This window comes from Clarias gariepinus, chromosome 1, assembly GCF_024256425.1.
Source record: "Clarias gariepinus isolate MV-2021 ecotype Netherlands chromosome 1, CGAR_prim_01v2, whole genome shotgun sequence".
In the NCBI taxonomy this organism is placed as follows: domain Eukaryota; kingdom Metazoa; phylum Chordata; class Actinopteri; order Siluriformes; family Clariidae; genus Clarias; species Clarias gariepinus.
Window position 1 is genome coordinate 31,305,699 of NC_071100.1, and position 13,862 is coordinate 31,319,560.

Below are 13,862 nucleotides of genomic sequence, written 5' to 3' on the forward strand. Positions count from 1 at the left end.
AATTATTCGTTCCACACCACAAAAGAAATAAATACATAAAAATAATTAACACAAAATATAAAGTACAAATAAAACAAATTAACCTGCACTTTACCTTAAAAAAAAAAAGGAAAAATAAATCCCGTCAGATAAGTGTTTCCTTTTGTGCGCGCTGTGTGTTTGTCTGTGTGTCTAATTTAGAAAATGCTGTTGTATTCACACTGCCCGAACAAACACCAACTTGCGTGTGGTTGTGCGCTGTAAAGGCAGATATAAATAAATAAATTATCGTGTAGACCTGCTTGACGCTATTTAATAAATATGCATATATATTAAGCATGTTACATGATGTTAATGTTTTAAAAAGTAAGTAATGCATCTGTTCTACAATAATAATGTGATAATTTCCCATAATTCATTCCATTTTTGTTGTCACTGCATGCTTAAGCCATTATGTCAGTTTATTGGGGGAGTGTGAAATTTTATTCAACTCCGAATTGTGGGATAAAAAGACAGCCTAAATATTGTTTTTTATTATTGTTTGAAAATCTTAAAACATTGTAATTTATTATCACAAAATACTTTTTATAATCACAAACAAGTTTTTATTTTATTTTATAAAAATCTTTGCCTTGTAAAGATTCTGAGCATGTGCCTATAGTATCTTAGTTTTTAAGGCCAAATCTGTCATCTGTTTTTGTTAATAAACTATACTTTAAAATGTAATTTAATGAACCCTTTAATTTTTGTGGCTTCAGTCATTGTTGGGATACTCTTTTAAAGCTGGCAGCATTAACAGCTTATATCGAAATATATATCGTTACTGTTCAATATGGGTAAAAATGATCGAGATTACATTTTTGCCATATCGCCCAGCCCTATTGCTTTTTCTTTCCCAGTGAGTGAGCTGGAGACTAAGTGCTGTGAGATTGATCAGATTTCACTGTTTGGTCAGTGCGTTGTGCACTAAGGCAATTTCCTCTTTTAGACCTTCTACTGTTACACCCAATCTTCCAGGGACTGCAGCTAGCACACGAAGAGGTTGCCTAACAGAGAGCTAAAAGAAAGAAAGAAACACTACACATTTCCTCTTTTCTCCTCAGGGCCACTTCACACAGACAGGTTTCTAAAGTTCTTTTTATCCCTTATGCAACAGATTTAACAGCCTTCATGTTAAACCTTAAGTAAATGTTGTCATGTTCATATTGCAATAGTTTTTGGCACCTTCTATCTTGTTTTTTTATTTAATTTTTTTTTTATCCTAGTTTTTCTGTACACACCCCAGAGAATACTTTATTAGTGTTCAAAACACCTGGTTATTGTTACAGGTTACCTGGACATCTACTTATTCATGCAGTTATCTGATCAGCCAATCATGTGGGAGCAGTATCATGCATAAAATGAGGAAAAAATGTAATTGCTGTGATTTTTACCGCGGTTTGATTGGTGGTGCCGGACAGGCAGGTTTAAGAACAGAAACCTTAAGCTGCAGCTTAAGTCTCAAACTCCCTTTAAAAAACTGCACAGGTGAAGACCAGAAAAGTCTAGCATGGTCTGATGAATCTTGATTTCTGCTGAGGCATACACATGGTTGTCAGAATATAAGAACCGCAGCATGGATTCATGGACCCAACCTGCTGTTTGTCAACAGTCCAGACTGATGGAGGTGTGGAACTTTAGGCCTGTTAATACCAATTCTTTATTGCTTGATTGCCTCAACGTTTTGTAACCATGTGCATCACTTCATTGCTGCAATTACCCATCTTCTGGCTACTTTCAGTATGATAATGCACCATGTCATTAAGCAAACTAGTTTATGATGATAAACCAGTTTAAATTCAGTGTCCTTTTGTGACCTTTAACATCTGAATCCAGCAGAACATTCAAAAGATGTGTATGCCAAACAATATTGTATAGGGGAATTGGCAGTGCCAAGTGCTATGGTGTCAAGTTGTGTGCGTTCCCCCCCCCAATTCATTGTTGTAGCAGCTGAGTGATTATTATTATATATTTTTTTCCTGTACAGTCGACCCAAAACCAGAGGAAGTGGCTAAAGCATTGGCTCCACTGTACAGTAGTTCAGACGTGGTGACAGTGGAGGAAGTGGGCTGAATAGCAGTGTTGTGTGATTGGAGACGCATACACACAACCCATATGAGTTGTAGCAATAAATCATCACTTGTTCAGTGTGTTTAGTTTGACGTGTCACTGACCGAGAAAAACATGTTCTGTGTTTTGTAACGGCAGTACACAGGTACATAACTGAAGTTTCTGTGGTAAAATCTGTGGGTAAAATGCATTTTTTTGGATAACAACAGTATTATATTAATTATATTATATTAATTGTAGTTTCTGGATATTATGCTGACTTCAATCCTAGACATAAATGCCTAGGAAGCAATTTAGAAGAGGTAATCCACCTAACAGCATATTTTTGTTAGTTGAAAGGAAGAACTGGGGATACTGGCATATCTCTTCCCTCTGTCAAATACAGCAGTGCTAAATATGAGGGGGTGTTCACTTGTGAGAAAGTCTCTTGTGAATGAAGCTGTAGAACCGGTCACCCGTTGCAGAAGACAGTGAGACGCTGATGAGACGTTGATGAGATGCTTGGATGCAATAAATTTTGAATGGTGCAAACAACAAGGCCACAGTCTGAATAGTGAGCCGTCTTGGGTCTTGCCCACTCGTCAACATTCGGCGACTTGAATGTCTGATTCTTGAGAATGTTGACGAATAACATTATGGGAACTCAGTTGGGAGTTATTGCCACATCCGGTGTACAGTTCATACCTCAAGCAAAATAATTTTCATATTCGGACCATTGAAGGAGTTCCTGGGAGGCCAGCGTTTCAGATTCAGTTCTGCCGTGAATGTATTTAAGCACTATTGAAATGCTGGGATGAGTGCAGTAGTGTAGTAGGCGATTATATATAGAGCAATAAAGGCAGTTTTTTAAACTCTTACTATAGCGTTCTGTTATTCTGTACAGTCACTGGAGTCAACTGGAGAGAAAATGGCTAAAGTCATCGCATATGCCGCCTGATGTTTGCTTTTGCACAATGCAAGGAGAAACGTAGATTCTTTAGAAAGGAGGCTGCAGCAGCAGAGCAGCATCAATCAGTGTTGTGTGCATGTAATGTCATCAATGATTTTTACATATGTGCATTTTTTCGATTCCATGCACACTCATATTATTTACGTTGCGGTTTTTTGCTGTCTTAATCTTGAATGTGTTGTAAATAATGTACAGTGGTGTTATTGTCTACTTTGAGAGCCAGGAATCTCATTTCTTGTGTGTCAACAAAGTTGGCCAATAAGCCTAATTCTCCTTCTGATGTTAAATAAGATCTGAGACAATTGTCCGCAGGTTCCTCTTTCTTTATGGCTTTAGAATTTATTTTTGAAATAGATTAGACATTACAGGGATGTTGGAGTTCAGCCTCACAAAAATCTCATATTTCAGCTTTGGAAATGACTCTAAAACACACTCTGCTCTGGCATTTAGGAAAGGTTTGTTAATCAAAAGCAGCAGTTTTGTGGCCAGGGCTACAAATGCTGACGGCTGTTCTTAGGGACGCAACCTATTGCTTAAAGCCACAGTAAGGGATTTCAGTGAGGACCTTCTAACATTTGCAGACACAGCTGTGGGTAAAAACAACGCTACGTAACAAATGAAGCTGAAAAAGGTGGAATGAATCCTCATGTTTTGCCTTTCCATGTTTTTATTCAGGTTCAGCCATTCTGTACTTCAGTAATGAGTGAATAGATGTAGTCAAAATTCTATGCTGAGTCTTAACCATTGCTCTGTGTGTATTTAAATGTAGAAATTCTTGTCATGGCAAAAACATGAATGAGAATTGGGAACCTGATATCCGGGGCTTCTCACATGTTCCTCTGCACCATCAGGGGTTTGTTAGTGAAAGGCCAGATTCAGCTGCACTCTGCAGCTGTGGTCATTAGGCCACCTCATACTCAGCATGAATGGAAATGAGGCTCTTCTTGGCTCCTTTGCCGTGCTTAAAACCAACAAACTAACCTCGCCCTCTATTCAGCTTTAGTATCAGTGCTCTTTTTATAATCATGCATGTTTTTCTTTTACCCGAGTCTCCAAAAATGAAAGTTGACTTTGTATTAACTTTTCGTTATATCGAACGTTCAACCGCGTAGCACACTGATGTACCAGGAGCTAATTTATGTTCATGCTGTCTGATACCTGGTGAGCCTGGTTCCTCTAAAGGTTTTTCTATTGTCATCTCAGAGTTTTTCCTTGCCCTCGGCTTGCTCTTGAGGGACAATAGTGATTATAGTCTATGCTTTTTTTTAGACAGGCTAATTAGGCTAATTTGCGTTCCCAATTCACCCATAGCGTGTGTGTGTGTGCACACACTGGAATGGGTTGGCACCCTGACCAAGGTGTACCTCGCCTTATGCCCCAAGTCTCCAGGGATAGGCTTCAGGCCCTGGGGCCCCGTACAGGATGAGCGTTACAAAAGATAAATTAATGAACGAACGAATGTTTTATATCTGTAAAGCCGCTTTTTTTTTTTTTTTTTTTGACAATTGCTTAAACCTTTATACAAATACAATTTAATTAAATGGAATTTTTATTACTTTGCATTAACTTTATGATCTACAGATTAAAGGAAACTTCATCCTGGCTATTGAGCTGAGCTATTAAGTAAAATCATGGGAGAGTATTTATTTACCTGGTTGACCAATGATTATTGTGCTACAGGCATCCTCCCACCACCACAAAATGGTGTAAACTTAAAAAAATAACCCACCTAATCTTACTGAGACCTAGACTTTGCTGTTGTTTACACTGCATTTACTCCTGACTTATTTGCACCTGATAACTAATAACTTGAGTCAGTGTTTTCAATCAAGTCTGCGTATGGCAAAAGAATTACATCTAAAAATCAGGATCACAGAAGGATTTATAGACAATACAGGGTTCTCTAGACAATACAGTGATCAGACAAAAGCATCGGTTTCATTTTCCATTCGTGCTTTGTTGTAATAAAGGAATGCCTTTAATAATCTTTTTAAATGAACAGCATTCTTTGAAATAATTTGCTGCTAATGAGCAAGAATAGAAGGTGAAGCACCTGGCAGCTCACCTCGGAGCTAACTACATCCAAAAACAAGTGCTCTAAGAGCTAGCAAATACAGTGTGTAGCTCACTTCAGCACCCAGCCCAGAAAAACTATTTGCAAATATGGACGCGGCACGTCACACACTGATTGACAGATCCTTAGCAACACAAGCTTCCTGAGCAAGAAAAAAGCTTAAGCTGAAAATGTGTACAGGTATGGCAGAGAGAAACTTCCATAATGTTCACAGTTAAAACAGTGTGTGCTGTGTTGGTGGAAAGCTATGATTTACTGCATAGTATCAGTCAGTGGAGTCCAGCTCATTAACCTTTCAGGGTCATAAGATTTTGCCGAGAAGCTCAGCAAGGTAATATTTGTCTGTTTCTAACTCATTGAGTTGGTAAAAAGAGAGGTTGGGTGTGTGATCATATAAAAATGTTCAGATTCTGTTGATCACTTCGGCCAAATATACTGCATGCATGTTTACCTCAAACGAAGCAGAAGAAACCAAAAGCGAAACAAAAGTATGACAAAGATAGAATTATTATTATTATTATTATTATATATTTTTTGCAGTACATTTGTAGCTTACTTTATGGAGCTAAATTTCACAATTAGCTTCTTAAAAATAAGTTTAAGTTTGGGATCTTGCGCGAGGTCTGGAGTGTAGAATAAACCATAGAGGTGGTTTCTGTTTATATGTCCACTTATTCTGTTTTAGAAGATCAGCTTCTTTAACTTTTAGGTTTCAGGGTCGAATCCCAAATAGTTAAATGGAAAGCTAGTGCGCTAGAGTGTACGATCACTCCAAGCATTTCCCTTGATTAGGGGTTACAGAAGGATTTGGGATTTAGTCTTGTGACCGAAGCTACTGTAGTTACCTTTTGTAGCTCACCTTTGGCATAAATAAAACAACACTGAGGCAATTTGGAATGACTTATTAAGTAAACAAAGTGGTGTTTAAAATGACATAGCGTTATCACATTTGTTTCTGGGTAAAAGTGCTTTTGTGACAGGTTTCGAATATCGTTGTATTGTGTTGTAGTTGTGTTATAAAAGATTAGCCATTAAGTCAATCTGAAATTTTGTACAAAGTAGTTAACATGGTTAATAAATTTGCCTGCGAATTAGAGATCTAACAATAGTGCAGCATATTACATGCCCAAGATATGAAACATTTACGTTATTCTGAAGCCTGAGATCACTTTCTTATTTTTTTACCATTTAAAATGACAAAGGTTAGATGGAGAGTATAATTCCAGACTTTTGTACTCTGAATGTCAACGCATTTTAATTTAGTAATTTAAAACGGAATAAAACAAAGTTTAGGGCTTTTGTGTTTTTATTTTAATTTTTTATATTATTTTGAATGATTATTTCTGTATATTTCATTAGTGGATACTTTGTAAATCACTGTCTCGTTTTGAATTGATGTAAATTACAACTAGGACATTTTTTCCATTTCTCACTTGCAAGGTGCCGCATTAAGCAGGCTTTTAGAGTATGAAAGGTTTTCTATAAACACAGCCTTAATGATTGTTCTTACTTCTGCCTGAGTTGTCAGACTGTGTGAATGCCTCTGCTGTGTGTGTGTGTGTGTGTTCACTCAGCTTACTCAGCAGGGATGGGGTAACATTGGGCAGCGCACACACTCGACTGTCATTCTGATGCCTTTATACTGTACCTTCATAATATATAGATCAAGGCCTGCTGTGTGGTCATGATTACTGTATAGCATAATGTCTGCTTCCAGTTTTAACATGGGTTAAAAGTCTTTCATAAGAAGGCACAGATCTGCAGGAGGTGATGGAGTTTAATCTGTAATGGACTGGAGAGAAGCCTGTGAGGAAGGGGTCAATTGATTAGGGAGCTTTAAGAGCGGATACGATCATTTAAACTGCAGTAAAGTTGCGATTGCTGGTCAATAATATGCAAACACCAAAAGGTAATCAGTTACAAACTTAAATGGGATTTTAGTAATAATTATCAGCATGAATAGTTGCTTTTAAAAAGCATGGAAATGAAAAACTAATTGCTTATATAACAAGCAAAATCGATTATATAAAATAAACATTGCGTAAACACCCTCTAGGCTTAGGCAATACGAGGAACTACCTTTGATTTTAGCAAAATATTCTCATTGGGATTGATTTAAAAATTTTTAATTATATATTATATCTGTTCAAATGATTGACAGTGCTAAATTTTGTCATTCATCAAACAATTATTTAAATTGTTTTCCCCAGTTTTAAATATCCCCATATTTTCATGATCCATAAATATAAGCGGTAGGGGAAAAATATTTTAATATTTCATGGTGAAACGTGACAGCTGGTCCATTGGTGATTCCCATCCCTAATAATTATCAGGTTGCACATGGATCATTGGTTTAAACACTGCCATGGGACCAAGCTTGCCATGGGACCAAGTTTTCCATGAAATAGATGCTCCTGGATGTGTACAAATGAGGTAGTTGATAGAATCGCTATAATTCTGGACTGATAAATTGCCATTAAGCATAATGGGCAGTAAATGAAGGTTATTGTGCCATAAAATGCTACACTGGGACTGCTGTGACATGCTTATTATTTTGGAGTACAGTTTAGGCTAAGTGAATAGATTTGGCCCTTGTTGTCAAGTTTTTCATGAACACAGAAGGAACAGTCGTGACAGTTTCCTACCTGATTAACCTAAACTGGATTTTTAAAAACAAGGGTGCGAATATTTGTCATTTTTATGCATAGATTTTATAACCAAACAAGGGTGTGAGGTCGGATCAATAGCCTGTAATTAATGAGGTGCAGCCTACTTACGAGACCAATGAGACATTTTACTTCTCTACCATGAGGTATTTGTATTTGAATGTCCGTAAACTTGAAGGATCCTTCCTGTCTAGATATTTACTGCATTATCTATCAAAGAGCAGTGGTTGTTTATGGCTGCTCTAAACATGGCACTTGTGCCAGGGCTCTTTTTTTAGGCTGTGTGTACGGCTGTGGAGGAAATCCTAGGCTGCGTCAAGACTGCAGCTTCAAGAGAAACATTTCCTTATCAACAGGAAGGGTGTGCTCAGGTGAAAGGTTGCATGTTGTAAAATAAGTTTTTTTTTTTTTTTTTTTTTTTTTTTGTGTCTGTGTGTGTGTGTGTGTGTGTGTGTGTGTGTGTGTGTGTATGTGTGTGTGTGTGTTCCAACAGTTCTTGCATAGGCTGCCAAATAAGGACGTGGTCATTACTGTATGTGTCACTAATAAAGATCTCTTTGAGTAAATGTATGATTAGGATTCCCCAAAAAACCTCTACATTTAATGTAGTATTTATTTTAATTTTAGCAATTTAGCTTTATTAGATCTGAGCGCTTCCTTCTTCTGGGTGTTTTTTGAAGTCACAGTGTATAAAGCAGAAATCTCAGGAACTGAAACTGCTTCATGCGTATAATCTCGAGCACTTTAATGCTTAATCTTTAATGCTATGTTTTTACCACTTTAATGCACATTAATTAATTTTCCGTTCCATTAAATGCATGATAATATCGCATGGTTATAAAATGGCTAGCAGCTCATGAAAACCCCAAATCCACAATCTTAGAAAATTTTAATATTACATAACATTACAAACAAGGATTGTTCATAGAACATATCGGACCTCTGAAAAGTATAAGTATACATATGTACTCAGTACTTGGTTTGGGCCCCTTTTGCAGCAATTACTTCCTCAATGCGGCGTGGCATGGAAGCTATCAGCCTGTGGCACACAGCCTGAGGTGTTATGAAATACCAGGATGCTTTAATAGCGGCCTTCAGATCTTCTGCATTGTTTAGTCTCATGTCTCTCATCTTATTTTTGGCAATGCACCATAGATTCTCTATGCGGTTCAGGTCAGGCGAGTTTGCTAGCCAATCAAGCACAGTAATCCCACGGTCATTGAACCAGGTTTTGGTGCTTTTGACAGTGTGGGCAGGTGCCAAGTCATGCTGGAAAATAAAGTTAGCATCACCATAAAGCTCGTCTGTGGAAGGAAGCATGAAATGCTCCAAAATCTCCTGGTAGACGGCTGCGTTGACCCTGGACTTAATAAAGCACAGTGGACCAACACCAGCAGATGTCATGGTTCCCCAAATCAGCACAGATTGTAAAAACTTCACACTGGACTTTAAGCATCTTGCAGTATATGCCTCTCCCTTCTTTCTCCAGACTCCTTTGTTTACAAATGAGATGCAAAAGTTGCTTTCACCAGAAAAGAAGACTTTGGACCACTGAGCAACGGACCAGTTTTTCTTTAGCCCAGGTAAGACGCTTCTGACGTTGTTTGTTGTTCAGGAGCGGTTTGACAAGAGGAATTCAACATTTAAAGCCCATGTGCAGGATCTGTCTGTGTATGGTGGCTCTTGATGCACTGACTCCAGCCTCAGTCCACTCCTTGTGAAAGTCCTCAACACTTTTGAATGGCCTTTTCCTGACAATCTTCTTCAGGCTGCGGTCAGGCCTGCCGCTTGTACACCTTTTTCTTCCACAAAGCTTTCTATTAATGTGCTTTGATACAGCACTTTGGAAACATCTAACTTCTTTTGCAATTACCTGTTGAGGCTTTCCCTCCTTATGGAGGATATCAATTATGGTTTTCTGCACAACTCTCAGGTCAGCAGTCTTTCCCGTGATTGTGCTTCCTACTGAACCAGACCGAGAGACCATTTAAAGGCTCAGGATCCCTTTGCAGGTGTTATGGGTTGACTAGCTGATTAGAGTGGGACACTTTGAGCCTGGAATATTGAACCTTTTCACAATATTCTAATTTTCCGAGATTGTGGATGTAATGAGTCTATCTCATATATTAGTTTTTTACCTTTTAAGTTGCATTACTGAAACAAATGAACTTTTGCACGATATTATATATATATATATATATATATATATATATATATATATATATATATATATATATATTATTTATATATATATTATTTATATATATATATATATTATTTATATATATATATATATTATTTTTATATATATATATATATATATATATATATATATATATATATATATACACACACAATCTACTAGTAGATGACATGTTTTGTGTAATTTTACTTCACTTTAGCCTTTAATACTGGAATATTTTTATATTGTGTAATGTTTAAAAAATCTGTTTTAAACTGACAGCATACCTGTGTTTTGCCATGCACTTCTGCCATCTGGTGGTCGAGAGGTGTAGGTGCCTTTAGAAAGGCTGACGTTAATTATGGTAGTTAATTACAGGGTTAAGATGCACTTAAAGTTAAGTGTAAAAAGTGAGTTTTCCTTTTTCCTTTACCTCCACATAGGTCTGTGTACGATGGTCAAGAGCATGGCCTGTTTATGGAGAAGCTGGAGGGGCGGATCCGCAACCATGACCGCGAGATCGAGAAGATGTGCAACCATCATTTCCAGGGCTTTGTGGACTCCATCACAGAGCTGCTTAAAGTTCGTGGAGAAGCGCAGAAACTCAAGGTGAGCAACTAAATGAGGACTGGTGAAGTGATCAAGAACAGAACTAGGACATGGGCAGAAAAGTGTGAAGGAAAGGGTGGCCTGGTATATATTGTATAATGTAGAAGAATATCATGCGGAACAGTTGGTTGTTGTGGTAGACCATTTGAATCTTTTTAATTAGAATTTTTTTTTTATTTTGTTCAGGGGCAGGTAACTGAAACCAATCAAAAGCTGCAGAACGATGGCAAGCAGGTATGAGATCATCTTGTAGCTCTGCCTAAAAACAGGTTAAATGATATCCAAGGTGGACTGATGATGATCCTTCATGTTGTGTACTTTTTGTAGCTACTGGCAACGATGAACGAGTTGAGACAATGCCGTGTACAACAGAGGAACATTGCCACCACCATAGACAATCTCACTCACTGCCTTCCAGGTACGTCCCTGGTACATCTTGGACATTGTATAGTGAGAGAATTTTTGCATGGCACAAACCTTATTAAATCTGCTTGACATTCAAAATGAAGTAAAAATAGTGAATATTTAATTGAATTCAATTTTATTTACAAGGGGCATTTAGGTCAGACATGGACTTGTATTTTTTTTCCGTGAATAAAGTCGCAAAACTGCTTAAAAATTTTTCAACCACAGTACGGTGATGAGACTCTTAGTTGCAATACAATATGCATTTATACATAATATACATTTTAAAGAAGTCCAGACATCCATGAACAAAAATTCTGTGATGCCCACTGTAGAAACACGTGTATCTGTGGGAACTGTACACACAACCATTCACTAACACCATATGCACATTATAGAAACTCACCTGGGAGTTATTGTCCCATACATACAGTCCTGACCATGCTCTAAGTCAATTCTAAATGTGTGGGCAATTTAAGGAGTTCCTGGGAGGCCGGTTTTAGTCACGTGTTGGGATAAGTGCATTAGTGTAGCAGAGGATTATACAGTGTAAAAGAAATAAAAGTGTGTTTTGTTATTTTGCACAATCAAAAGTCCCAGTTTAACTTGCGACCGCCGTTTTATTGCACTTTTTACAGGGCATTGTCACTAAGCAGGCTTAAAGAAATAAAAAAATCTGGATTAAAAAAATTTATTTTTTAAAATGTCAGTCTTTAATAAAATCTTTTTACAAGTGATTTAAAGAATAAAGTTTTTATGTATTGTAAGTCGAGTGCGTTTTTTTTTTTGTCACGTAGCACCAACAGCTTTCATCTATTTTAGCTAACAGATTTTCTCCTATTTTTTTTTTTTTTTAGTGCTAGAAATGTACACCAGACTGCAAGAACAGATGAAAGCCAAAAGGTACGTTTCTTATGTGAGAAATATAGAGGCGGTTAACATGGATTTCAACAGCACTCATATGAGCTGCGATCATTTTGCAGTGTTCACATACACATACAGTAATAACTCTAGTTGCTAGCAGATGAGACAAAAGAACATGCACTTTATCTTGAGCTTGACTCCTAAACAAAATATGAAGTGGCCAGAAAGTGTGTCTCTGTGTTCAGTGTCTGCAGAATGGTAATTCTAGTCCATGCTCACATTAAAGATTAATTACATTAAAGTTTTTTTTATTAAAGATGTTGTTTTATAATCCATCGTCAGAAATGAAATGAAGAACTGTTAAAGATGTGGCCAGTTATTTGCAGCTCAATGATTTATGTTTTTAGAAAATTGAATGTAGAATTAATATATCACATTTAGTTATATTCATGTGGAATGCTGATGTCTTGCTTTAATTTGATGTAAAGACACCATTAAATGATCTTTTTTTTCGATGTAAGTGGGACTGTTACCATCATAACTAATTAACTAATTTAACTTTGTAAGGTCAGAGGCCTAGTCTGCAGTATGCCTCATCAATAAACACTAGGTGGCAGCAGAGACTAAACTTCAAGTTGTCTTCAAGTCTAACCGGGACTTGAGAAAAGTTCTCATGAATGAAGGTGTAAAACCAATTGACATTTACAGAAGACTTCAGGCTCAGTATAGAGATGAGACTCTTAGCCGCAGTAAAACCTGGTGCAATTATTATTTTAGTGCCTACTGTAGTAGTCGTTCCCATGAACATTCCGCGACTGGACGACCTGATCCTTGAAAACCACTGATAACTTATCTCATTTTGCTGAAGAGACGCATCTGTCTTTGGGAACTATACAAAAACCATTTACGAATACCACTCGCACATTACAGCTGGGAGTTATTGCCACATCTCTTGTACAGTCCCAACCTCACTCCAAGTGATTATCCACATGTGTGGGCCATTAAAGGAGCTCCTGGGAGGCCAGTGTTTCAGACATGCAGTCTGAACATGGCTCTGGTGTACTGAGAAAACTTCCCACCTTGAAGGTATCCAAGCTCAAGTGGAACTCTGGGATAAGTGCATTAGTGTAGCACGGGATTATATAGAGAAATAAAAGTAGTTTTTACTCTCATAACTTTGTTCCGTTATTCTGCACAAAAGTCCCACTTTGGTCGTAAATTTAAAATGAGTTTTGCCAACAATCTAGTATTAACCTGAGAGTTGGTAGAATTTTTTTTTCAGTGTTCAAAACCACTGTGGATGTATTTAGACATTCTCTTTAAATATAATGTTATAAATATATAAATATCGTATGCCATGTAGGTTGTTATTAAAAATCCATTAGGGTTGTTATTTAAGTACTTAACCAGGTTTGCCAGCTGTGTTCAGCAATTTGGCCGAAAGCTAATGAAACCGACTGTTGAAGCCAGTCAAACAGAAAGTGAGTTTGAGCAGACGAGAGAAAACCAGCAGTTCACCAAAGTAAAGGAGCAAGGCAGTGGTCTGGGATGAGCTACAAATCGATGATTTCTAAAGATTCAGTGAATAAAACGTGAGAACGCCAGACTCGCAAATGCTCTTAATACTTGTGCAGAAGTGTACGGCAGTGGGACTGTTGTGTTTTGTGCGTGAATAGATTTGGTAACAATTTAAAGTTGGCCATCGGGTACTGTTCTATCCGGTCTTGTCCTTTTTCTGACCCAAGGATGAGCAACTTGTAGACTATAAATCTTGTGTCTGGTTTTATTTTATTTATCATTTCTGTCTGTTTTGGTTTTGCCATCAGCCTTGAGAGGGAGCAGAGGTCGGCCAAGAGTGGCTCTGTGTTGATCATGAAATATTGTGTAATGTTTATGTGCATCTGCTTGATTTCTAAGACGCAAAAGAGAGTTGGCTATCGATTTTAGGCTGCAGTTCAGTTCTCTGCAATTCATATTTTTCTCATGTATTGGATTTAAATTGAACTTCTCTTTGAGTTCCCTGAC

General features: G+C 37.3%; 1 protein-coding gene across 2 annotated transcripts in view; it reads left to right on the plus strand.

Moving 5' to 3' along the window:
- The window catches only part of exoc6b (exocyst complex component 6B), a 103,398-nt gene that overhangs the window by 15,868 nt on the left and 73,668 nt on the right, over positions 1–13,862 (plus strand). For both annotated transcript variants that reach the window (XM_053493754.1, XM_053493762.1), the window contains exons 2-5: positions 10,403–10,568; positions 10,755–10,802; positions 10,896–10,986; positions 11,831–11,876. In XM_053493754.1, coding sequence (XP_053349729.1) covers positions 10,403–10,568; positions 10,755–10,802; positions 10,896–10,986; positions 11,831–11,876 — 351 coding nt within the window. The remainder of the gene's footprint in view (positions 1–10,402; positions 10,569–10,754; positions 10,803–10,895; positions 10,987–11,830; positions 11,877–13,862) is intronic.